The 24,872-nt window shown below is 46.9% G+C and overlaps 1 protein-coding gene across 3 annotated transcripts; it reads right to left on the reverse strand.

The window, feature by feature from the left end:
- Positions 1-5,533: 5,533 nt before the first annotated feature.
- Positions 5,534-15,765, reverse strand: LOC111848540 (tetraspanin-15). 3 transcript variants are annotated; one of them, XM_023820634.2, is made up of 8 exons: positions 15,114-15,763; positions 11,098-11,283; positions 10,135-10,209; positions 9,942-10,037; positions 9,406-9,522; positions 8,989-9,042; positions 8,109-8,225; positions 5,534-6,549 (listed from the first exon to the last, which is right to left on the reverse strand). In XM_023820634.2, the coding sequence occupies exons 1-8, from the start codon at positions 15,198-15,200 to the stop codon at positions 6,223-6,225; spliced, it is 1,059 nt and encodes a 352-aa protein (XP_023676402.1). In that variant the 5' UTR covers positions 15,201-15,763; the 3' UTR covers positions 5,534-6,222. The 3 variants fall into 3 exon arrangements, with proteins under 3 accessions (XP_023676402.1, XP_023676404.1, XP_072565053.1); XM_072708952.1 differs by lacking the exon at positions 5,534-6,549 and adding an exon at positions 6,629-7,400 and having other exon boundaries at positions 15,114-15,765; XM_023820636.2 differs by lacking the exon at positions 10,135-10,209 and having other exon boundaries at positions 15,114-15,765.
- Between the last annotated feature and the right edge of the window lie 9,107 nt (positions 15,766-24,872).

Consider the following 24,872-nt stretch of genomic DNA (forward strand, 5'->3'; position numbering starts at 1 on the left):
GTTTATGGGGACTGCTCATTCATTTCAATGGGGAAAATGCTAACGCTAACTATGACAACCTTAACCCCTACCCTGCCATAACCATAACCATAAGTAACCTAACAAAATACAAGAGTTTTTGCATTTTTAGTTTTTTCATAGCAGTCACCGATTTTTATAAAATAGAGTTTTCCCTTATGGGGACCAGGAAACCGGTCCCCATAATTGAAAGAAAAAAAAACGGATATTTATCACGTTATGGGGACATTATATCCCCATAAGGATAGGTAAACCCGCTCACACATACACACACACATAGATTTACAAGTTTGATTCCTGCATCTCTCTGACCATTTTTCGTTCTCATAGTGAATGGCTAAACTTACAATAGTAACTGGCAATTGACGGGGCTCTGTATCAGTTATATCTGTGAGAATGTGAACAAATAAACACAGCGTATGTCGCAGTATTCATTTCTGAACTCAAGCGAGGTAAAGTAGTGTACGAACACACTTCCTTCTTCTGCGTTAAAAGACCTTTAGATGTCTTGCATTCCACAATATTCTGCTATATATTGAGATATGTCATGTCAAAGTTGTCCCCTTCTAAGACTGTCACACACTGTCCTTCAGGGTGAGCAGACAGCAAACGTGTTCAGCCTCCAAGCCGCAGTAAAGGAGTTAGCATGAGACAGAGCCGTCAGCCCACAGATCCTTCCCAGTGACCTTGTCTAAAATTCACGACACGTGTTCAGCACTCTAGCACCTAGAGATAGAGGTTCCTTACCTCCTCAAAGATCTGTGCAGGTTCAGGCACGCAGGAGCCGACACGGCAAAACCAACGACTGGGTCCCGGGGGCGGGCGAGTCCGGTCAGTGAGCCCACGGGCCACCCCCAGCCCCCGTCCCTCTGTACTCAGTGTTGGCAGATGCTCTTACTACAAGAAAGGATGACCATAGAGCTAGACCCTCTCCCACTTATCGGAGGGTTTCTGGAGACTTTCGCCTGTCAGCTCACCGAACCACAAGCTATAACCTATGCTGGCACATAATCACAGACATCTCACATCCCAGCACACCCATGAAATCTATTCAAATCCAGCAGATATCAGGCCCTTATGACACCTTCCACGTCAAGGACTGACCGATGAAATACAGGGCAGCTCCAAATATATATTGGGAGGGTTGGGCTTCGTGAGAATGAATGAACAACAACCTTGATTAGATGGAGCAGGTCAATCGGTAGTTAAAATTGATGGTGGGATCAAAATAGATCAACACAGCAAAGAAGCAAACAGAGCAGTATTGACAGCTCAGTCCTGGTCTGAGCGGCGGGAGAGGAGCCAGCTGGCTGTGTTGTGCTTATTTTTCATGTACTGCAGTGTTTATGTGTCAGACGTGTGACATATTTAATCCGGTGAAATGTTTTCTGTTCTGCAGCAGGCATAAGAAGCAGCTAGACCATGTCCTACCTGTTAATTAATAGAACGTTCTGCTTTTCAGGCTCTAAGTGGACATGATTCTATTGATCCTGGGCTTTGACTGATTCCACTTGGGTTTTCCTAGATGCTTCAGGCAGTCTGATTAGCGCTCCCTAGAGGCAGGCAGGGAAACATACTGCACTGCTGTCTAGCTGGGTGATCACTGGTCAGAGGCGACGTCCTGCATCCATCAGTGACGATCACACACGGCACACAGGACAAAGGCTTAAAAATAACTACAAAAGGACTGACGCTTTTGCAGAACCAAGCACCTGCAGCCTGACTGATTGCTTACTCTGTCTTACAGTGTGTGCTTCCCGGAATGACCTTCCCATCACCGCCCTGCTCAGTAAATAAATGGGCATTTCAGACTGATTAATGAACACGCAACAGACCACATAAATCCTCCCTCTGGTCGTAAACATCTCGATGTTGTTTCCATTTGGAACAAACATCCTTCACTAATCAAAAACCTAATTGAATTCCCATGACATAATTAATGACAAACAATGGCTTATCTTTAATGTATTGTTTTGTCAAATTATGGTGATAAACGGTGGATGTAAAACGATAAAACCTGTTGCTCTTCAGTATAAATGAGATTTATCTTCTCATATGTTACAGGGAAGCGTGCACATACTTTATTTATGAAGATATATTTGTTTTGTCCAAACAGAGAGTAGCACACCGTGATCCCCAACGATCAGCCTCAGTGGATGTGATGTCTGATGGCTGCTGTAGATTGGTACAGTAGGTGATGTCTGCAGATGGTTCTTCTTGTCCCTCAGCTGATATACCCTGAAGGTCCCTGGGGCACCCAACACAGCTACACCCTCCTCTGACTTCCTTAGACAGTGAGGTGCTGCTGCATCCCTGCCTGGGATAGGTTCCAGGCCCCCTAACAACCATAAACAGTTGGAAGATGGATAGATGAATGACTCACCTCAAAATTGCTCCTGGAGATGAAACACATAAGTAACCAAACTCTAATAATAGTACAGAAATTTGGAAAGAAAATTATGCAACTTTATTTAATGATTGCATAGCTCTGCCACCCCCATCTGGATGAGAGGAACAGGGATGGGTGAGTGAAGCAGCGTTATACCACACTTCTCCATTAGATGGCCTCGGTGAGCCATCTGACAGACACCATCATAACTCACTCTCATTTAGCTAGCTGAATACATCAGTCCGTTTTTCTTAACTACTTTGCAGTGAGTCTGGAGCCTGTCCCAGGAAGCACAGGGCACGTCCTGAATTGTGAGCCAGTCCATCCCAGGGCACACACATTCCCACAGGGTGGAGCTGGGAGTCGAGCCCCCACCTTCGAGAGGCAAGAGCACAGCTGCCCACTGATCTCCATCACCTGCTTGTAAGTGCACAGGTGTCCTCCAGCAGGTCACTACATTAAAATTCATCATAAAATAACTGCAACAAAGAGAATATTTAAAAATGCATAATGAATATTTTAGAGCGAGCGGGCAGAGCGTGCTGGCTCCCCCGACACCCCACGCTTCCGCACCCCCATGGCCTGTTCTGGTCCTTTTGCTCTTCTCTGGGTTCTGATGGGTTTCTCTAGCCTTACGTCCCATATTTGCCTACTTTAAATGAAGGGTTAATTAGCCATAAAATATAGAAAATTAAGGGCAAGAACATTTGCTCATGATGTCCTGTTCTGTAAAATATAAATGATGATAATTATCCCCATCTGTAAATAATTAAAATTATAATTTTATGATATGGAATTATTTTATTACTAAGAGGACTGTAATTTAATTGTATCATGACCCGTAGATAAAGGTTGTTGGGTGGCTGTGATTTTCAGTGCTGTTCTTTCAGTCCTTCTCGACGGTAATATATGCATCAATCTGGCATCTTACCTGCCTTTCCGGGAGCTGTGTGCCGCCCCCCCCCCCCAGCCTGCGTGGCCCGCAGTTCTTTAAACTATTCCTGTGCTCATCTCTGCTCCCGTTTCTGAAAGCAGAAATGCATTTAAGGGCCATTCTCTTCTGAAATGGACACTGTTTTTGAAATAAGCAGAAATTGTATGAAATGAGATGATTACTTACAGGAGCAGAGCTGTAATTTTCATCCCGTGACACTCATGACAGGCGGGAGATTCTTCACTGGTACTCTACATCCCCTCACGTCATCACGCGCAGTGTTTTCTGCATATTCACACTAGTTACCATGCAGCAGAATGACTTAACCCTTTTCCCCATTGGCCACTCTGTGTGTGGTCACCTCACTCCTTCAGCTTTTGCTCAGGGGCCTGACATATGAGGAAGTCCCCCCAAACCAGAGTTCATTCAGACACACTAAATAACACACACACACACACACACACACATCTATGGGAAGAACCCTAATCCCAAATACGACAACCTCAACCTAACCTAGCCCTAACCTTAACCATAAGTAAACAAACAAAAAAATGACTTTTGCCATCTTTGGTTTTTTGATTACATTCACAGATTTTTATAAAATTGATGTTTATATTGTGGGGACCTGAAAAATGTCCCCACAAGATAAAAAGTAACATACTTTACCATATTGTGGGGACATATGCTCCCCATAATGTAGTACATACAACCCCCACCCTACACACACACACACACACACACACACACACACATACACAGCCGGTTGCAGGCACTAATCTCAGCCTATCCATTAAGAAAAGCAGCTCGCTGGTCAGGCCTCGGCCGTCTTGCATAATGTTTACACGGCCCTCATCTGCCATGGGAAACCACCAAGAAAAGTAAATATTATGGTCCTTCTTAAAGCACTGGGGGCAGGCAAGCCCAAGCATTCACTTACGGTCAGGAGTCAGAGGTCAGGTTAGGGCAATGACCACGTTCAGCAATGGGGCTAATATTGATGAAGGTTAGGGCAGCAACCGCGTTCAAGAACCAGAGGGAGGGGGAGGGGAGTGCGCCCAAACATTGAAAGTCATTGAACTGGCTGGGGAGACGCAAATTGTACTGCAATTAGTCAGAGTATGTCTAGGAACTCTGAACTATAAATAAAAGGGAGGGAGGGGCAACCCCATACAATCACCCAGTCAGAAAAAAATTAAAAGCAAACAACAGCAGCAGACTGTCATGTGCTTGCTTTGTAGAAAGAGGCCTACCATTCTCAACCACAAGGCAGAGAGCAAGAGTCTATAAGCCAAAAGCCAGAGTGTAAGAGAGTCTATAACAAGGGTGATTTAGATAAAGTCTATAAGGCATAAGTTGAAGTTCCAGCTTCTTCTGGTTGATTGTGGACCACATCACCCCCCACCTCCCACCCAGGCCCAGGAGTCTGAACTGTGAAATGATTTACATAAAGAGGGTTTTCAGGCTGGAGCTTTGACCACAGACATAGACAGAGGGGTATAATCAGTGCCAGATATACCTGCTGACCTTCCGATGTTAGTCTGCTGCCAAAACTCAGGGAGGAGCTCAGGGGTCTGACTCACAGGACTCCCACTTCTTAGTCAGCAGTTTTATTGATTGATATATTATATTCATGGAAAACTTGTGGTTTAGTAGTTAAAGACCTAGAAAGTACACCAAGACCTGCTGTGTCACCAGCAGCTCATGCCATAGCAGGAGACGCAGGAACTGCGAAATCACTTCTTGCGGCTTGACGTTGAGGTGACTGAGGAATGCAGAGCCCTTCCTCCCCCTTAAACAGTAGGGGGACAGTTCATGGTTTAAAAGGGCTCTTATTGTGAGGGGGAAAAGCAGCCCTTAGGGTTTAAAAGTCTCTGTTTTCAGTGAGATTACAGGCCAGGGCGCTGAGATGTCCCAGAAAGGTGATGGCCCAGCTGTGAGGGATTTCACGCACCTCCAGTTTTCTCCAGGTGTGGTCTCTGTAGCAACTAAACCAGGAGTGAAACACGCAGATACACAAGTGGACGGAGACACACACACACACGCACAGACACGCTCCAAGCTGCAAAGCACAGAAGACTGAGTCATGCCATCATGGCTGACCCAGCTACCATGAGCAGGATGTCAGACAGAAGCCATGCTGTGAGCCGGAACCAGGCTCATCTTCAAGCCACACAGGTCACGACCACATAACCGACATGCAAACGAATGCATTTTATTGGGAATGACCAGCGTGCAAATCCAGCCCTGTGACTCCCAGCACAAACCATACAGGGCTAAGCAGTACCAGAACACTCTCACCCTCCAACATCCCTTTGCAAAACAAATCTCATTCTCTACTTGTTTAATCCCTAACAAAAGCAGCTTTTTAACAGTCATAACCGAATAAAAGCACAGTGTTACCATTCATGTTTGGTAAAATAAACGTTGATTGATCCACAAAGTATCTGTGTTTACAGCCATGTGGGAATCAATGCACCGAGAAAACCGGTCCCACCATATACGGATCCTGGGTGGAACTCAGGCCCGAAATGATAGCATTCTCACATAAAACGGAGGCAGTACTAGTCCTGTTCTTTAAAATCCCCTTTAACACAACCTGAGCTAGGAAAAATTTGTAGTAGCGAGTTGGAAAATTCGAAGTGTGAGTCCGTTTATCATCTGTTTGAAGTTAAGACCAAACTAAGACACATAACATTACAATACAAACGGTTAAAAAAGTATAAAAAACATAAGATGATATCAAAATGCTTGTTCTTCGCATTATCCCAACCCGCAAACCTGACCAGACTTTCCTTCTTTGTGTTTTTTAGGTACCATATTTAGTGCAATAACATTTCCCAGTCAATACGACTTCAAATTAAAACAAAGAAAGGGTCCATTTCTATAGCTGATTGTCTACTTCGTCGACTGCAGGCTGCGGCCCACACTCGTCCGGCTCTGTTCCTAGCTCATCCAGCTGTGTTCCAGCAGGGGGGAGAGCTTCCTGCGACCCGGCGGACTCCTGGGCCCAGGTCTCAGGCTCAGAGGCAGGGACAGGCAGGTAGCCCCCATCCCGGGGCAGACAGAGGCACCAGCCGGCGCCGGACAGGTCCAGCTCGCTGTACTCGAACCCGGCCTTTTTCAGCAAGCGGAAGTCCACCATGTCAGTCGACTCGCTCATCTCCACCAAAAGGTTCCAGAAGAGGCAGCTCAGGATGATACCCAGGAGCTGTGTGCAGGAAAGAGGACAAAACACTGAGGGTCAGCACAGGGGCATCAGATGGGCATCAGAGGGGCATCAGAGGGGCATCAGAGGGGCATCAGAGGGGCATCAGATGGGCATCAGAGGGGCATGGATACCTGGCAGATTCAGGGGGCCCAGCACCATAAGGGCCGTTTAATATGCCAAATTATAACATATATGTTTGGAGAACATTATAGATTATACCGTGGGGGACTCCCTCCCCCCCGACCAGAAAATTTTGCACTTTTTGAGGGAGGTGTGGGGATTCAGGGCAGAGTGGGTGTCCTGCCAATGGCTCCTTATTTTACTGAAAAGATAAACACACCTCAGCACAACCCTGCACTGGATACGTGATCAGGAAGACGGACAGACGGATAAACGTGAGAAGACATGTCTATTCATTGAGCTCCCCCTCTTTTCCAGCTCTGCAGACACCCAGTGAAACAGGAAAAATAAAATATCCACAATTAACTTACTGAGACTGACAATATGTAGGTCAGCATGGCAGTTGTAGTAATGTGATCATCCTGGGACTCCACTGAGGGCGTGATTAAAAATGGCAGATTTCCAGCGATGAGCAGCAGAACACACTCGCCGCTTGGTGCTTTCAGCAAACGGCCTACTGGGCTCTGATCACATTACTACAAATCGCCTGTCAGCAGCCAAACCGCCTGCAGTTCAGACTGCTCAATCCATCTGAAGCTAAGAAGGGCTGGGTCTGGCCTGTACTTGGATGGGAGACCAACTAGGAAAGCTGGATTGCTGATGGAAGAGGTGCTGGTGTGGCCAACAGGGGGAGCCCATCCTGTTGTCTGTGTGGATCCTGGTGCGCTCTGCTGTAAAAATGGGGGTGTCCTTCAGAGAAGAGTAGGGGTGGTACCACTGTGTCCTGGCTAAAGCTGCCCACAATAGCCCTAACAAATCTGGCCTCCTATTCATCCCCTGTATCTAACTGGTGAAGTCTTAACTGCTATGGGTGAGCGTACTGGTGCAGAATGGCTGCCCTTGCATCATCCAGGTGGGTGCTGCACAGTAATGGTGGTTGAAGTGGCTCCCCATTGGTTCTGTAAAGCACTTGAGTGTCTTGAGAATTGCTATACAAGTGCAACATTCATTCTTTGCCGAGAGGGTCTGTCGGCCCTTGGCTGGTACATTCCCAGCCCCTTTTCTCTCCTGGTACCTCCAGTGCGACTAAAATGGCCTCCTCTCCTCTCCATCCTCACCCCTCCCATCCAATGAAAGGTGGCGATTTCCTCACCTCACCCTATGCCCCCCCCCCTTCTCTCCCTACCTGCTGGCTTTAGTAAATGAAAAGAACTCACTCTTGGTGGAAATGATTTCTTAATGATCATCCAATTATACCAGGTAACCTGGGGGGGGGGATACCTCTGAGATTAAGCACTGTAACCATGGCAGCGTAACCAGGCGATGGGCGTGCGGCTGCGGGTGTTGTCGTGCCAACTGCTAGAAGGAGACGTGGGACTCTGACAGCTGTGCTTTAGGACTGCTGAGGGGGGGGGGGGGGGCTGAATGGGCTCACTAACCTGAGGGAGCCCCACAGCGAAACAGAGTCCCAGGGTGACACCCACGTTGTCCCCCATCCATAAGTTGACGGCGTGGATGCAGCCTCTCACATGTATCACCCCATCGAGCTCCACGCGCTGCGGAGAGAGGGGGAGAGAGAGATGAGCAGAGACATGCGGCGTGCTGGAAGGCAGGATAGGGGGCCGCCCAGGGAAAAAGAGACACTGAGAGAGGGGGAGGGGCCAGGGATGGGTCACATGCTCACTCAAAGCCCCACCACAATGGTCATAAACGATCAAATCGCTACCTGCGCCTTTTCCGTTTCCATGACAACAGTAAAAGCGCTGGATGATGCGCTTAGTGCAAATTGTTGAATCAGTGCCAGAAACAGCTGGATCCACATGATGGATCCTGGAGCTCTGTGCAGTCCTGTATGGTCCATCATTTCGGAGAGATGATCTCTCACACCTCCAGCTCTCTTTGTGTGTAGTGCCTGCTGGGGCCCTTCCGCTATGAAGGGGCCGCCACTGTCATGTTTAATAAGATTTTAACCCCTCCTTTTATCATCCAACTCATCTCAGAAAATAATAGGGGGGCCTGTGAGTGTGTGTTCCGGAATGGACTGCCTTCGTATGCAGGGCACAGCTGCTCCACGCTCCGAGTTTCCTGGGGCAGGATCCAGGCCCGAGATGAACGGCAAAGACGTTGTCTCACTGCTAATCCTCACATCTCAGGCTCCTATATCCACAGAGTAATTTCAAATGAGGCTACAGAAAGATGTCGCTCTGGCTATGTAACCAGCATAACCAGCAAGTGTGAACTGGGGGGGGGGATTGGTCTCCTGGAGAGAGACGTAGGGACCAGGTCAACAGCTGCGAGGGGTGAGTCTGATGAGCTTACCTCTTGGTGTAGGGTTCTGTACCCACACAGTGTGTTGACGACACCCTCTACAACCTGAAAGACGCGCACAGAAAGAGAAAGATGGAAAGGATGGCAGAGCAGCACTGAAAAGCATTCATTAGGTCCATCATTATAAAGAGCTGGACTTCACATCCACAGCCAACGCAAACATCTCAATCTCCACCCAGACCTACAATGAGCCTTATCAGCACATTAAGGACCACTTAAGTCCAGGCCCTCCCACGGCTTAGGGACAGTGAGAGAAAGCTAAAGGGACGGTCCTTTCCTAAGAGTGGGAGGTAATTAAATACTGAGCTCATGAATCCATTTATAGGGCTGATGATTCACCGGCTACACGCCTTTGCCTGGAACACCAGAGGGCACCATGGCTGCCCATGTTTCGGGGATACAGCTCACCTTGTGACGCACGCAGCAGGTGTACGGCACCCCGCAGGCGAGGGGGCCACTGCCATTGCAGTAGTGGTACTGGTTAACCTCCCAGTCTTTGTACTCATCCCCACCGCAGCAGGAGAACTGGGGAGAGGAGGCTCGTCAGTCACACCCCAAGTGTCCCGCACACGGCCCGGCACGCCGCCCTCCCGCCAAGAAGCTTAACAGGATTCCTCACCTCCCCCCACCCAGTCCTCATTTTGTGATTGTGTGAGGACACCTCTAGAGACCCACACAGAGGTTAGTGACACATCTGTCCTCCAGTCACTGACCCTCCCACACATCCCAGGCATCCAATGGGTAAATAAGAGACAGTATAATTAGCTCTGGATTAGAAACATCAAATAAGAAATGAGGAGTAAACAAGTTTGGCTCTAGACAGAACCCTGACAAGGAGAACCTCACTGAATCCCTCATTAGGATAGTCCCAGACACCACACAATCCATTCCTCATATGTATCAGACAGGACCCCAGTCCCAGAGCACAGGCCACACCCACCCACCTTCTCTTGCACGTAGTCCAGGATGTTCTTGAAGTCCAGGTCGTCGTAGTAGTGCTTAATGCCCTCGCGGATGGTGCTATGGAAAAGGCCAGATGTCTGCACAGAGAGAGCGGGACAGTTACAACATTTAACGAGGCCACCCAAGACTGAGTCACTGGCGATCTACAGCAGCGGTGCTCAATGAAGACCTAACCTTTTTCTCACAGATGAGGGCAATGATGAGTGCAAGAGCTTGGAGAGCCAGCAGGACACAGAGCACGCAGAGGAACTGCAGAGGAGAGGTTAAGGGTTATGGTTAGGGTTCGTGACAGGGCACACAGAGGAAGACACAGGAACACACAGACAGACACAGGAACACACACAGACAGACACAGGAACACACACAGACAGATTCAGAAACACAGAAACAGACACAGGAACACACAGACAGATAAAAAAAAAAAAACACACAGGCAGATGCAAGAACAGACAGACACAGAAACACACAGGGACATAGACAGACACAAGAAAAACAAGGAGATACAGGCAGAAACAGTAACCCATAGACACACATAGGAAGACAAGAACACACAGATAGATATAGGAACACACAGGCAGATGCAGAAACACACAGGCAGACGCAGAAACACACAGGCAGACGCAGGAACAAACAGGCAGACGCAGGAACAAACAGGCAGACGCAGGCAGACACAGGAACACACAAGAAGACACAAGAACACATAGATAGGTTCTTTCTCAATAGCAAGAATGCAAAGAACATACTTGAAGTCTTAGCAAGAGCAGCCTTGCTAACTTGCCTCCCAAGAATGAACTTGGGGCACAATGAATCATGGGATTGTTCTTGTTTGGTGAGATTTTTACTTCTGTTCTTAGCTTTGGAACTGGTCTTGGGACAATGGAAGACGACGTAAAACAGGTGCAGGGCAACACAAGGTTGGTCAATTAAGCATTTCGAGAAACATCTGAATATACAGGAAAAACAGGCAGATACAGGCACAAACAGGCAGACACAGAAACAAACAGGCAGACACAGGAACACACAGGCAGAATGTGAGTCTGTAATTTCATTGGAATTAGCAGAGCTTAACGGCGCACCACCCTACAGAGTTACACAGCACTGTGAAGCTGATACCTGCCCCCTCCCCAGAGTCCTCACCATGTGCAGCAGGATCTTGTTGTCCCGTAGTGATCCCACCATGCCCACCAGCGACACTGTGAACATCACCAGGCCTAGTAAGATCAGCACTACGGCAGGGGCCAGGAATATCCCCTCTAGGGTCCGGTTCTTCTGACGCTCCACCTCTGCATACAGACCCACGCAGAGCACGCACAGGCCCAGGAGCTGCAGGGCAATGGCAGATTAACACAGGGAGAAACAGGGTACATTGATACAGGGTAACACAGGGAGACACAGGATAGATTAACACAGGAAAACACAGGGCGAATTAATACAGGGAAAAACTGACACAAGGACCCAGGAGTTGAGTTAACATTAACACACATGCAGCCTCCCTCACTTGGAAAAAATTATGATGAAATGCCTCCATTAATAATCCTGTCAAAAGGATAATCTATTTACTTTGACTCAAACAAAGCTTGTGACAAAGAAAACAAGTATGACCCTGCAGGGGAACCAATGTGGGGTGCCACTGAAATGTGAATGGATGAAGTTTAACACCTTTCATGATATCTTCACGATAAAGAGGTGTCTGACTTTGGCTGCGGACAGTGGGAGGAATAACACGAAGATCAGTCTCTGCAGTCAAAGCAAAAACAGAACTGAATGTCGGTGTTTGTGGGTTTTGGGTCCCGACTGACAGAGCAGCATGTTTAAGCTTCATTAGTGTGTGAATAACCTTCGACCTCTGACACAGCATCCCAGCACAGCATTGCCTCTCTGACAGGGAGAAAGACACACACAAACAGAATCATATCCCATTCATTATACTTAGAATGACACAGCACTAAAACAGATGTGTCATTACCTCAGACACAGGTTATTCTTACTGAGGAGTGTGTGCAAATCAGAGTAAATCATTCATGGATGCTCATCCTTTCTGGACTGAAGAGTCCAGCAAACCATCAGTCTCTCTGCCCACTTGGAAGGTTGTAACTAAACTTTGCTGGCATTCCGACTTGCACACAGAGAACTCTCTGCATTATTATTCAGCAGCAGCAATTCTTCAGGGAACTCCCCCACCCCCCCGTGCCGTAAGCTCCCCAGCACCCCACTGCATGGACTGATCTCCTGCAAAGTGCTCTGAACTCGATGGACTGCCAGAGTAACCCCACCCACCCATAAGGTCACTTCCTGTCCTATGAATATGACTCTGATCCTGCCACAGCTGGTGGACAAAGCCAGACCGGAATGAGGGAGTATAAAGAATACATTCTGCGAATATGTGACAATCCAGACTGTCCTTGGAAAGTCATTAGTACATTCCAGGAAGTGGATGAACACTGCCTGCCTTCCACTTCCTGTTTGATTACCATTAAAAGACAGACTATCCTCCCTAAAGGAAAAAAAATTTAAAGCTGACATCTGACAGGCAGCTACTGATTCTGGCATTACATTTAGGGGCCACGTCCCCACAGAGAAGAAGCTCTTATTTCTGCCACACTCCTAATACCAGCATCCATCAGGAAACAGGGTAATCTAACAAACAATGTGGCTACAGCTAAAACCAGAAGATGGGGAAACAGGAGAAGGAGGCAGAGCAGCTGCCAGGACCCATGAGCAGCCTCTGAAAACAGTTTGACTGCACACAGCACATCTGAAGGAGATGGACACTGCATTCATACTTCATGGCACTATTTAGAAAGCCTAAGTGAAAAAAGCATGATGCATTTATTTCCACCATTACCACTGTGGGTGGACAAATGATGACAGAGCTGGGGGGGGGGAGGAACGGGGACATGCACGGAGAAGCCGGTGGAGTCAGTGTGGCAACGTGGAGCTTCGAAGCTATTCAGTTTTGTTTCGTTCCTTCAAATCATTTTAAAGCAAAATGTCAAAGCCAGCTTGTGTTAGGCTCTACGCATGAGCCTCAAAACTAACAGCCTCTTCCAGATAATGAAAAGGGGGGAACGGATGAAATAGAAGGAAAGAAAAAGAGAAGAGGAGGATGTAAAATGACTCACTGTTTCTCAGAGGTCACATACGAGAAGGAGCCACAAAGTGGGGAGCGGGAGAGATGGAGGCACAGGGACAGCACAAATTGAACAGTAAAATGGCTGTAATTTCCCGTGAAGTGAAAAGCAGAGATGGGACAGTGCGGGCGAACAGGAGAGACTCATTATTTCTGCTGATTGATTCTGGGACAAAATATTCATCAAAAAACCACACACACAAGAGGAATGGGAGAGATGGGAGCAGTGTAAATTCAGACCAACAAAACAGGCAACAGGAGAGCGAGAGAGCGCCCAGACAACAGCCCAGAGCCAGGACCACTTATTTCAGGGTCCTTCTAAAACAGAGTAGGACTTTCAACCTGCAGAGAGATCCATCCCTTTGTGACACACATGTAAACACACACACACACAGACAGACAGACACACTCACACCTGTTAAGTGTGTTCTCCAGCCCCTGCACTGACAGGCTTAAAAACTGACACATTCCTGATTACCATCTGACAGTTCTACACTTTTAAACCTAGTGTGTTAAAAGGAGCCCCATAACCGATATGCATTAAAAGGAAAAGCCCTGTGGTTTTCACACAAAATATGGCAGAGACCTATGAACACAGGGTGTGTGTGTTCATGTGCAAATGCTTGTAAACATATGTGTGCATGCTGACAATCACAGCTGATGTTCTCACTAAAGATGCCAAACTACCTCTACTAGGGTTGCAAAATTTTGGTAATTTTCCTGCTAATTCCCATATATTCCTATTAATTCCCATGGAAAGTTTCCAACTTTCAAAAATTCCCCAGCTTAACTTCCAATGGAATGGAAAGTTTCTGTAATTTTTCTGCCCCTATGCAACCCTAACCCCTCCGCACACTAAACAGAAGAGACAGTTGTTTCCTAGGGACCCATTTACGGTTGCACCTTGGATGTTTACTACAGTAAGGAAGCCATCACCACTGTGCCAAGACACAGAGCAGAAAGCAAACAGGTGCAGACCAAGAGATCAGTGACACAGCCTGCTGGGGGGGAGCAGGCTCTCTATCCAGACCTTCTTACCTCTCATAACAGTGTCCCCCAGCGCAGAGCCGTGGTCAAGAAGGAGAGGCAAACACTGCATTTTAACCCCCAGGATGTGGTTATGAATGTTTATATCCTGTTCAGTATCTCATTCCATATATACCCGTCCCAACAAAACTTCTGTTTAGAAAATGTGTGAAACATCACAGGTCAGGGGAACACTCATCTCACAAGCATCACTCATCCCTAACAATAATTGCTCCCAGTCTAATGAAGGCACAAAGGCCACCTGGAAATTTAGGGAACTTCATGGTCTCACAAAGCATGTCCCAAACAGAGGAAGATGGAAAACGGAGGATAACCGCAATGCAGCAAGTGGCCCCCAGATCAGTTCTGCTGATTCCATAGTACTGCCAGGCGGCTCATTTATCACAGCCCAGCCACATAATTAAACACTCATTTTGGGGTCTATGAATTTAATGTCTTTACACATCCTAGAATAGGCTGGGGATCACCACAGTTAGCAATGATGGAAAATGCCCCATCCTGTTTAAATGTGCCTAAATGATACACGTCACTGCTGCCACTGGTCCCTTAAAAAAATCACACATTTAACTACTTTTTAAAATAAGTTTCTCGGGTGGATTTTATCAGCAAACTGAAGTCTCCACCTGTAATCTGACCGTGAGTTTCAGGCATTTGACACAGGCGGACAAGTTAACAGGGAGAAAGGAAGTTCGAGAGGGTGACGGGCTGACATCCTGACAGGCAGATAGACAGCAACAGACAATGGGCGAAACAGCCATACTGACACGAGCACTCAGACGGATTAACAAACTGGTGTCCATTTAGGCTTAATGGTACAATAATAATAGTAATAACTACACAGGGATAAGTCGTTCACTTCAAACGTAACAAATTAAAAGCAACAGGAGATACACTGTAACGCTGCGGACGGCACATACTGACACCGGGAGAAAGCGGGCGAAAGCTCGCCTTAGCTAACCGAGAGCGGGGCGCTTACCGAGAACAGCATGGAGTAAATGTTGAGCGTGAATTTAATGCAGTAATAGTACCGGGTGCTGCTTCTCCATTCATAACACGGCGACATTTCGGTGCCGGTGACAAAATAAAAGTACAAGTAGACAGCCGCGGAACGGACTTCCACATCCCTCCCCGGGGATACCGCCTATCTGCCGGTTAGCCGGTTAGCGTGCTAGCCTATTACAGTACTAGCGGGTTAGCTTGCTAGCGCGTTAGCCTCTCTCTGCTTCCCAGAGCTAATGGCCAAATCGCCTGAATTAAACTATCCGTCGAATTAAAGTTCTGTCGCATCTCTTCGGTTTCCATCCATGTTGTCTTGAAGGGTTGTTTTATAATGTTTATTTTTTCTTTTAATTAAACCCTGTCGGCGGCGTGGGGACATGAGACCGCTATTGTTACGATCTGCGTCCAGCTATCCAGATAATACTAGTGCCAGAGTTCTGCTAGAATATTTTAAATACTACAATATTGCAATGAACGACATAAAACTAACTGCGGTTGAGTGTGACTGTTTAGCTAATCTGGTACCATCCAGAAAAATACACGAAATAGGAGCCAAATATGTGCCCCATACACAGGGGGAGACAAAGAGAGAAATGAGCTGAGGTCAGCCGCTTTCCTAATGCATGAGTGTGTGGTCAGTAGGGACAATCAAATTACCGAAATGCATGTCCCTGTACTGCACCCTGTAAGTTACCCTGAGTACCCAGAGTAAACTGATGAAACATGCAAACTGCACACACATACCCAACCGAGCAACTGTGTGCGATCCACTATAATGTGATAATATGCAGTCATTTTATAATCTCACCTTTACAGTTTCTCCTTTACCTTCTTATGCATTAAAATTATTATAATTATAATAATAATTTAAATAAACAATACTATTATACAATAAGTAGTAATGTTTTATAGACATAGATGTCTTAATGTCTCTTAGAAATCATATGAGGCTTAGTATTCCTGTTCATTGTTCCCCTTCTGCCTACATATATGTGAGGCAAAATACATAAACATGTATTGGGTTTTGGGGGTGGGGGGGGGGATCCCTCAGACACCTCTCATTTACAGAACCTTCCATCATTTGTGATAGGCAGTTAAATTACTACTTTGTCAAGGTTTAATTACTTGATTTGAGGACAAATTGAGATTGGTGCAGTCTCACAGAATCTGTTAGAAAAACTCAGAATAGCAAAGTCCTTTGTTGAGATTGTCATGAATATCAGGAAACTCCTTCAAAACGGTCAAGGTGCTCATTATGTGGCATAAAGTTTACATCTCAATTGCTAAATAATGCACATTTCTGTAGTTCAAACTGCTGGGTTTAAAATTTAGTACCTTTGCTTGCTACTGGAGCTGTACTCCAGAAATGGATTCTGAGGTACAAACAGAATTTATGTACCATCAATGGTACAGAAACGTTCCTCAGAATCCATTTCTGTACCTTCAAAGGTTACCCTTTTTTCTGAGAGTGGGCATGGTTAAAAATGGAACTCATATTTAATAATGTCTGTCATTCTGGAGAGCTTCTCAGTCTTCGGATCCCAAGCAGCGACAGCTGCTGAATCCCTGTAGTTTTTGTACTGATTACTATATTTTTAATTGTCTTCATTTCTAATGAGAGTAGTGAATTTGGCAGACCTAGCTACACTGCCAGAAAAAGAGTACCAATTTGTACTTTTGCTTGTCACTGGGGCTGTACTTGCCATGGTCTGCCAATTGTACATAATAGCTGTAGGTAAATGTACTTTTAGTCTAACTTAATGTGCAGAAATTGACTCTGAGGAACATCCGCAAGGTACAAACAACATTAATGTACCCACAATGGTACAAAAATGTTCCTCATAGTCCATTTCTGTACTTTAAAAGCTACAATTTGCAGACCCTAGAGGGTACAGCCCCAGTGACAAGCAAAGGTACAAATTGATACTCTTTCTCTAACAGTGTAGGAAATGTTGTCAAGTAGGTGTCTACTGCTAACTCCCATATTACATTTACGGTAAATACATGTAGTTCATCTATCCATCTTCTAATCACTTGACCTGGGTATCTTCGGGGGGGGGCTGGAGCCTGTGGCAGGGGGCATAGGGCAAATGGCAGAGGTACACACACGCACACACACACACACACACACACACACACATAGCTGTACACCATGTGACATTTAGAGATACCGAATTACACATCTTTGGAGTGGCATGCTTTCAGCACCCCACACAGAGCAAAGCCAGAGCTTCAGATGGGAGGATTTTGTCTTCAATTAAGGATGGCAGCGTGGAAGCATGCAGCGGCCACTAGGTTCACTGAACTGTGCGAGGTTTTGTTTGTTTTTGTAGTTCTGTCTTGGGATTAACTCATTTTATTGTGCAAGAGCAGAGTGACAATAAAGTTGACTTTGACTTTTGAGCTGACCTCGCTTTGCATAAAATTATACGTGTAAACATGTCCTGAATTTCTGAAGTGCCATAATATTCAATAATGCATCACCATGAATAATGGATCTTTTTAATGGGAAGCCTAGGTTACTGTAAAAAGGTCATCTGGAGATGACCAGAGGAAGCAGGCAGGTACTGGCTGAGAGAGGGGGGGGGGGCAGACAGGATGTCAGATAAATGCCTGTTGGAGGCCATCCGTCTAGTGTTCTTTCTTCCAGCCCCCATCATGGAGTCAGGCTCTCACTGGACCACAGGCAACAAGGTCGATAGAAGAGTGTCTGCTTTGCATGCAATTTTCCTGTGTTCTGTTTATCAACATTCATTTTACCTAGAGGGAAGGTGATTTCTTTGGTGAAGTCCCTTATTATTGTCAGACAATACCTTTTGAAGATCTCTGTTTTACCTGTAGGAAAGGCACCACTGTGGGTTTTAGTTCTGACGTAGATTAAACATCGGTTGGTAGCATTTGCAACAACAAAATTAAAAACATGAACGCAATACTGCTAAAAAACATACCGAATGCAATGATTTAGGCCCTTTTCTGTGAGCATCAGTTTGAAGAATAAATATCAATGTCAGTGATTGGGGCTTCCTCCCGAAAGCTTCACATGCCGTGTCTGCTTCAGTCATGTCTGTTTTCCTTGGGACCATGATGTTCTGGTTTTTTTCCACACTTCTCAGTCCCTTAGCATGCCTGATTCTGTTTTTGTCCGCATCTTTTTCTGTACGTGGCTTCAGTTCTGTTCGTATCTCTGACCTTTCCTCGGCTGGACTGCGCTGATGTTGACGCCTGTCACCATGAATTGCTCCTCCTCCTTCTGTTCTGTATGCAGCAATATTGGCAATTTATTCTCCTGAATATCAAGGAACTCATCACATATTGAAACTGGACAAAGCAATTACAAAGCCCAAATAATTTATTGCCCAACCGATTGTTGTCGCCAACAACATCTGAAGCCATCATTTCCAAGCTGTTGGTTCAGTTCCTTATACAGCTTAATCTTCAGCTTTGAAACTTGACTAACATACCACCTTCTTCAATTTGGATGTGTTTATCATTCCTGCAGCCTGTTCAGTGTCTATGTTAGAAGAGCACCAGGACTGGGCTGTTTCAGAGGAACCGGCGCTGAGTGAAAATTGAATCAAAAACATCATGACATTAGGCTGGAAAATTCCGCTAATTTGTCTCCACGTGTCTGGGGCCACATTTATCCAGCACTTTGGCAATAACACAGTGATGTTTTATAGTTATATAATGATTCATTTGGAATACGTGGAGTGCCGGGATCTACTTTACAGAGATGGCACGTGTTGATTCCTCCTGCAAGATGAAAGTTCAGTTTAATAACCGATTAAATCTATGCACACTGAACGGCAGACTGAACACTTAGGGATTAGGTGACGACATCTGGGAGACGATTAGTGAAGAGATAGCAAATAACCGGCACAGCCAGATCCTCAGATTGGCAAAATTTACGTAAGGCTGCTAACAATGAGATCCACGAGACGGAGCACCGAGCACAGACGGGTATCGGAGAACATTCTGCTGTGGCTCTACTGAAATCAGAGCTGATCTGCAGGTGTGCCCCCCCCCCCCCCCCCCAGGACGGTGATCCTCATCTAAAAGTCCTCAGAGAAAACAAGGAGGCACACACAGAAATGAGTACCACACAAGCTTCTTCACCTGATTCTCACCACAGGACCAAGGAAGGAGAGGTACTGCCTCCTGTTGTAAGTAAGGGGAACCACTGAGCTTTTCACAGCAGCAATATAATCAGTACCCATTAACTCTGGGCATGTTTCACGGCCTGAGATGGACAGGTAATCAGCATGATCAGAATCCACGGCATCCCAGCCGGGCAGGGAGCCCAAGTCCCATTTAACATCATGCCTGAGAGTGTCCTTAGGTCCAGTCCTGCTGCGGCCATGCATGGCCTCACAGGATGTGCTGCCCGGCTTAACAAGGAACCCATTTAAAATCTTTAAGGACCACATCATAAGTGAACCACATTATTGTTCAGCCTTAAGTGTGCAGAATGCAAAAATTAAACAAATGTAAGCAAGCCTGCTGCCCACGGCCCATTCTACAGCTGGAACCATTCAAAATAATCTTTCACTTTACTTTAGCTAAAGACTACAAGGGCAGGGGGCCTGCAGGACGTGGATATCCTTAACCAACCTGCTGACCAGCCCAGCTGACCTGATCCGTTTACCTGTCTATCATGAGTAAGTACAAACACCATGGAATAAACTCACAAGCACATCAACGGGAATCACTTTATGTGAGTGAATACAGCTCGCAGATCTTCATAGCAGCCGCATCTCTGTAATTTATTTATTAAATTCCTCTGTTGCTGAATTGAGATCAGCCTATCATCCAGGCGTCTGAGGATTTGGCTGATGGGCAGATGCCGGCTCCCCCTTCCTCCTCAGTCCTGTGGCAGATTGTATTTCAGCTGGGGGACATTTGATGTGTGAAATTGGATTTTCGGCTGCACGCTGTCCACTCTGGGCTCCCGCTCCGGTTGTGGGGCTACGGTAACCATGCGGAATGCACATATTTTCAGACCGTCAGAGGCCTGCATATCTCGTCAGCAGTGAAACTGAAGGCCTCCCTTTAAGTAAACCCATTCCTTTTCCTTCAATAATAATAAATATTTCAAATATAACGGACATATTTTCCCTCGGTTAAAATAATTCAGTTTCCTCTGTAGAAAAGTCAGTAGAGTGTTGCTGATATGTCCTGAATGGAAGACGGCTTCACCCTGTATTGCACTGGGGAATATCAGTTTGTATTACCTCAATGTTTAAAACAGGTTTGTGGCGTCTATGACTGGTGTGACGTCTTCCATACCTGACATTGTTTAGAGAGCCTCAGATTTATGTTATCAGATTGCCTGGGTCTTTGTGCTTCAGACTGCAGCTGCCCAACATGCTCTGAGGCCCTTGCTTGCTGGGTAAGCCGTCTTCCATCAGGCAGCAGGTCAGCGAAGAGGCCTGCTCTCCAGAGAGGTGTGCACATCCACCCAGAGCCCCAGCTATGGGCACAGGGTGCTGGGCGGCCTGCCTCAGCCAGACCCACGAGCGGGGGAATGTTTCAAAAGGGTAAATGCTGATCTATCCAAGTAGCGATGGAAAAAGAAACATTCAACATAAATAGAGTGATTTTAGTTTAGGATGGAATTCCTCCCCATAGCACAGAGGTATCAGTGTTCAAACCTCATTTAGAGGGGAGAACTGGGAGGGGGGGGGGAACTAATGTCCACAGGAAGAAGGTGGTCAGGGAAGCAGCTGAGGAGCGGACAGGAGGAGTGGCAGTTGCGCTGTGGTCGTCTCCCCCACACAGGTTATGTGTGACTCACTTTCGAGGGGAAGCGGTGAGGTTTTCACTGTGAGCAGCCATGTCAGCAGGGCTGGGGAAGGCAGCCGCTTAATTACAGCCCGGCAAGAGCACAGTACCTGTGTAACACAAGGAGGAGGTTTGTTTTTATAGGTCAAACAGAGAAACCCGCACGTCTCCGCGGTCACACGAGACCTCTGTGGAACGTAACTCATGGACTCCTCTACCCAAGCCAGACATGCTCGGTTTAGAATTCTCTAGAAAAACAGCAGTCATAATTATGCATCTGAATTAAGGCTGTGAATCGATTTTTTAAAAATTAACTAATTAGTTGCAGTTTTCTGTGATTAATTGTGATTAATCAGACCTGAAGTTAACATTTATAATCATAACCATTTATAACCTGAAACCCCCAAATTAATGTAGTAACACAAAGGGGAGTATATGGGTCATTGTCATGAACACATTACTGTAACATATTATTTTCCTTATTGTACAAATTGATTGTTTATTGTGGGGTACAACATCAACATGCAAACCTATGAATCAAACGCACAATAATGAACTCTTACATCTGGACTCTGAATAGTTATGAATACTGAGTACTGTTACCATACTTTTTTTCATAATATTTATTTATAGGTGCTGGACAATTTGTGTGTGCATTTTCTTTTTAATATAATGTTAATGCATTTTATACATTCTTTTGTATGCCATTTTAAAATAATGAAATCTTTTGCAGGAAAATCAAAGCAAAGCATCTGCCAAATGAATTAATGTGAATTATTATATTCGTATTCTTTCTCTCCCCAGTCCCTCATCTCCCCAGTTTAAAAACTCCCCTCTAAACCCCAACAAGTGAAAATGGTCACACGTATTGCAGCACGTAATTGGCAACAGTTTAACAATTAGTGAGTTCATCCCAGATCCCAGAATATTTTACTGTAAATACAAAATGACTGAAAATACATAAAAGTAAACTGAAATACAAGAACAGAATTAAACCAGGGAGCAAACATAAGGAACTGTAACTGGAATATACACACTTATTAACCAGGAGAACATAAAATAATGAATAGCAGAAAAAAACAACAAAAAGGGGAGTTGGTAACAATTGGCAACCACTTAGCTCGTTAAGCCACACAGCGGCCTGGAGAGCAAACACACCAGGGACTAAGGGGCTACAAGTCAGAGGAGCCAACAGAATGGCCAGCAACACCTGCTGGCCAAACAGGGACAAGACACATGGGACAGGACCAGACGGGCACCGATTCTGACACTGTAATAATGATCCAATCATTGGCTCTTAGGTATTTGCAGATTTAAATTCAAACAGTGACTTTTTTGGCCAGGCAGTATTTAATTGCATGTACTCAACACGCAGATCAAAACTCCATTTAATCCAGACCGCGTGATCGATCTAAAGTCTTACACCTAATTGGCAAATGGTTTTAAAAACAGAAACCTGACAATCATTGAAAGCACACTTTATAACATGAAAGATCTTAAAATTTAGCTATAATCCTTCAATAAATAAAGCAAATGTTGCAAATTACAATATTTTTATCCTATGTATGCCTCCATCAATTTTTAAAAACGAAATGAACCAGGTGATATCTGTCACATTCTGTCACGAGCGCTGGGCAAGCAGGGAACGGTAGTCAGGATCCAGGCAACGGAGATTCGAGAACGAAGGGTTTATTAGGCAACACAGGCAGACAAGGCACAACACGGTCGAGACGTCAGTGACGGTACTGGGGATACATACTCTGACGTGGACTTAAATACATAGGACTTAATGAAACAACAAGAAACAGCTGGTAACGTCGGGATTTCACATGAGGTTAACGAGGGGGGTGTGGCACACTTTAGGATCAGATGATCGGGCGTGACAATATCAGCTTCACTGTGAGACACTAACTGAATGCTTTAATTTTAGCTATGAATTCTGAGATTCTGTGCGACATCAGAACCTAAAGTTTCACACTATTTTTAACCAGGAAGGAATATTATAGGTCTCTATTAAAATTCTCATATGATTCTGTATTTGGGTAACAAAATCAGTACGTGTTAATGAAATTAAAGAAATAATAACTTGTTAATAATTTTAAAATTAAACTTATAACTTAACATTAAAGCAATATTTTAACACCATAAATTTCCCAGCCCTAATCATACTACATAATGTAAGAATACCGACTCTTCATAGCAGTAGCAAAATTCAGTCTTTACCTCTGCACATGATGGGGCATGAAAGCCCTGAGCTGGGTACCATCATCACCCTCATCACCATCATCACCCTCATCACCTTCATCACTCTCATCACCATCATCACACTCATCACCTTCATTACATCATCACACTCATCACCTTCATCATCATCCTCACTCTCATCACCCTCATCACCATCACCATCAACTTCATAATCAAAGATAGTATTTCAGTACAGTGCTTCAATTAACTTCAGTAATGAAATGTGAACAAGCCATATGTTTGTGTTCCAAAGAGAAATTAAAATGTGAACAAACTCCTGAAGTAGGGAAGATGACATAACATTATTTACTGAACAGGGACCCATATCTGTATGTACTTATTAGGGGCCGTACCCATTTTTACTTAATGGGGTCCTGTACCTATATTTACTTAATGGGGTCCTGTACCTATATTTACCTAATGGGGTCCTGTACCCATTTTTACTTAATGGGGTCCTGTACCTATATTTACTTAATGGGGTCCTGTACCTATATTTACTTAATGGGGTCCTGTACCTATATTTACTTAATTGCTGATGCTGATTATATTTACGCGCTCGGCATCACTCCTGCTAGCTCCGGACCTGCATGCTCCGGTTCTGCCCGCGGCTGCGCTGCCTGCTGCCGTCGCCGATCTGCCCGCGGCTGCACTGCCTGCTGCCACCGCCGATCTGCCCGCGTCTGCGCTGCCTGCTGCCGCCGCCGATCTGCCCGCGGCTGCGCCGCCTGCTGCTGCCGCCGCCGCTCTGCCCGCGGCACCGCCTGCTGCTGATGCCGCCGCTCTGCCCGCGGCACCGCCTGCTGCTGCTGCCGCCGCTCTGCCCGCGGCACCGCCTGTTGCTGCTGCCGCCGCGATGCCAGCAGCACCGCCTGTTGCTGCTGCCGCGATGCCAGCAGCACCGCCTGATCCGCCTGTCCAGCCTGATCCGCCTGTCCAGCCTGCTCCGCCTGTCCTGCTTGACCCGCCTGTCCTGCCTGCTCTGCCTGCAGTCCCTGCAGCTGCCACCACTCTGGCTGCGGCACCCGCTGCGGCGCCCCCTGCTGGCCGCGGGATGGCGGCACCCGCTGCGGCGCCCCCTGCTGGCCGCGTGATGGCGGCGCCCGCGACGGCGCCCCCTGCTGGCCGCGTGATGGAGGTGCCCGCGACGGCGCCCCCTGCTGGCCACGTGATGGCGGCGCCCATCCTGCCGGCTCCTGAACTGCCTGTCCTGCCGGCGCCTGAGCTGCGTGAGGTGGCCGCGGTTGCGCCCCCTGCTGGTCGCGTGCTGGCGGCGCCCGGCGAGGCGCCCCCTGCAGACTGTATGCCCGAGGCGCCTACCCAGGCGACCCCTGCTGACCACGTGACGGTGGCGCCTGCTGAGGCACCCCCTGCTGGTCGCACACCTACAGCCGCCTCAGCTCTGCCCGCCTAGGCGCCCCCTGCTGGCCGCACGACTGACGTGCCTGCCGGGGCGCCCCCTGCTGGCCAAGTGACTGCGGCGCCCGCCGAGGCGCCCCCTGCTGGCCACCTGTCCGAGGCCGCATCTCCCGTCCTGCCCGCGGCCCTGTCCGAGGCCGCATCTCCCGTCCTGCCCGCGGCCCTGTCCGAGGCCGCCTCTCCCGTCCTGTCCGCGGCCCTGGCTGCCCCGCCTACGGCCACGCCTGTTGCCCCCAGGGAGGCTCTGACTCCCTCGCCCTTACCCCGGCAAGGCCAACGCCCCCCAGGACCCCGC

Source organism: Paramormyrops kingsleyae, chromosome 2, assembly GCF_048594095.1.
Source record: "Paramormyrops kingsleyae isolate MSU_618 chromosome 2, PKINGS_0.4, whole genome shotgun sequence".
Lineage (NCBI taxonomy): Eukaryota > Metazoa > Chordata > Actinopteri > Osteoglossiformes > Mormyridae > Paramormyrops > Paramormyrops kingsleyae.

What these genes read in the sequence shown, in the direction of transcription:
- LOC111848540 (XM_023820634.2), bottom strand. Translation starts at nt 15,200, where the DNA reads ATGTCGCCGTGTTATGAATGGAGAAGCAGCACCCGGTACTATTACTGC. An exon ending in TTTACTCCATGCTGTTCTCG is followed by an intron (nt 11,284 to 15,113) that starts GTAAGCGCCCCG and finishes ATTGCCCTGCAG; the next exon opens with CTCCTGGGCCTGTGCGTGCT. An exon ending in TGGACTACGTGCAAGAGAAG is followed by an intron (nt 9,523 to 9,941) that starts GTGGGTGGGTGT and finishes TCCTCTCCCCAG; the next exon opens with TTCTCCTGCTGCGGTGGGGA.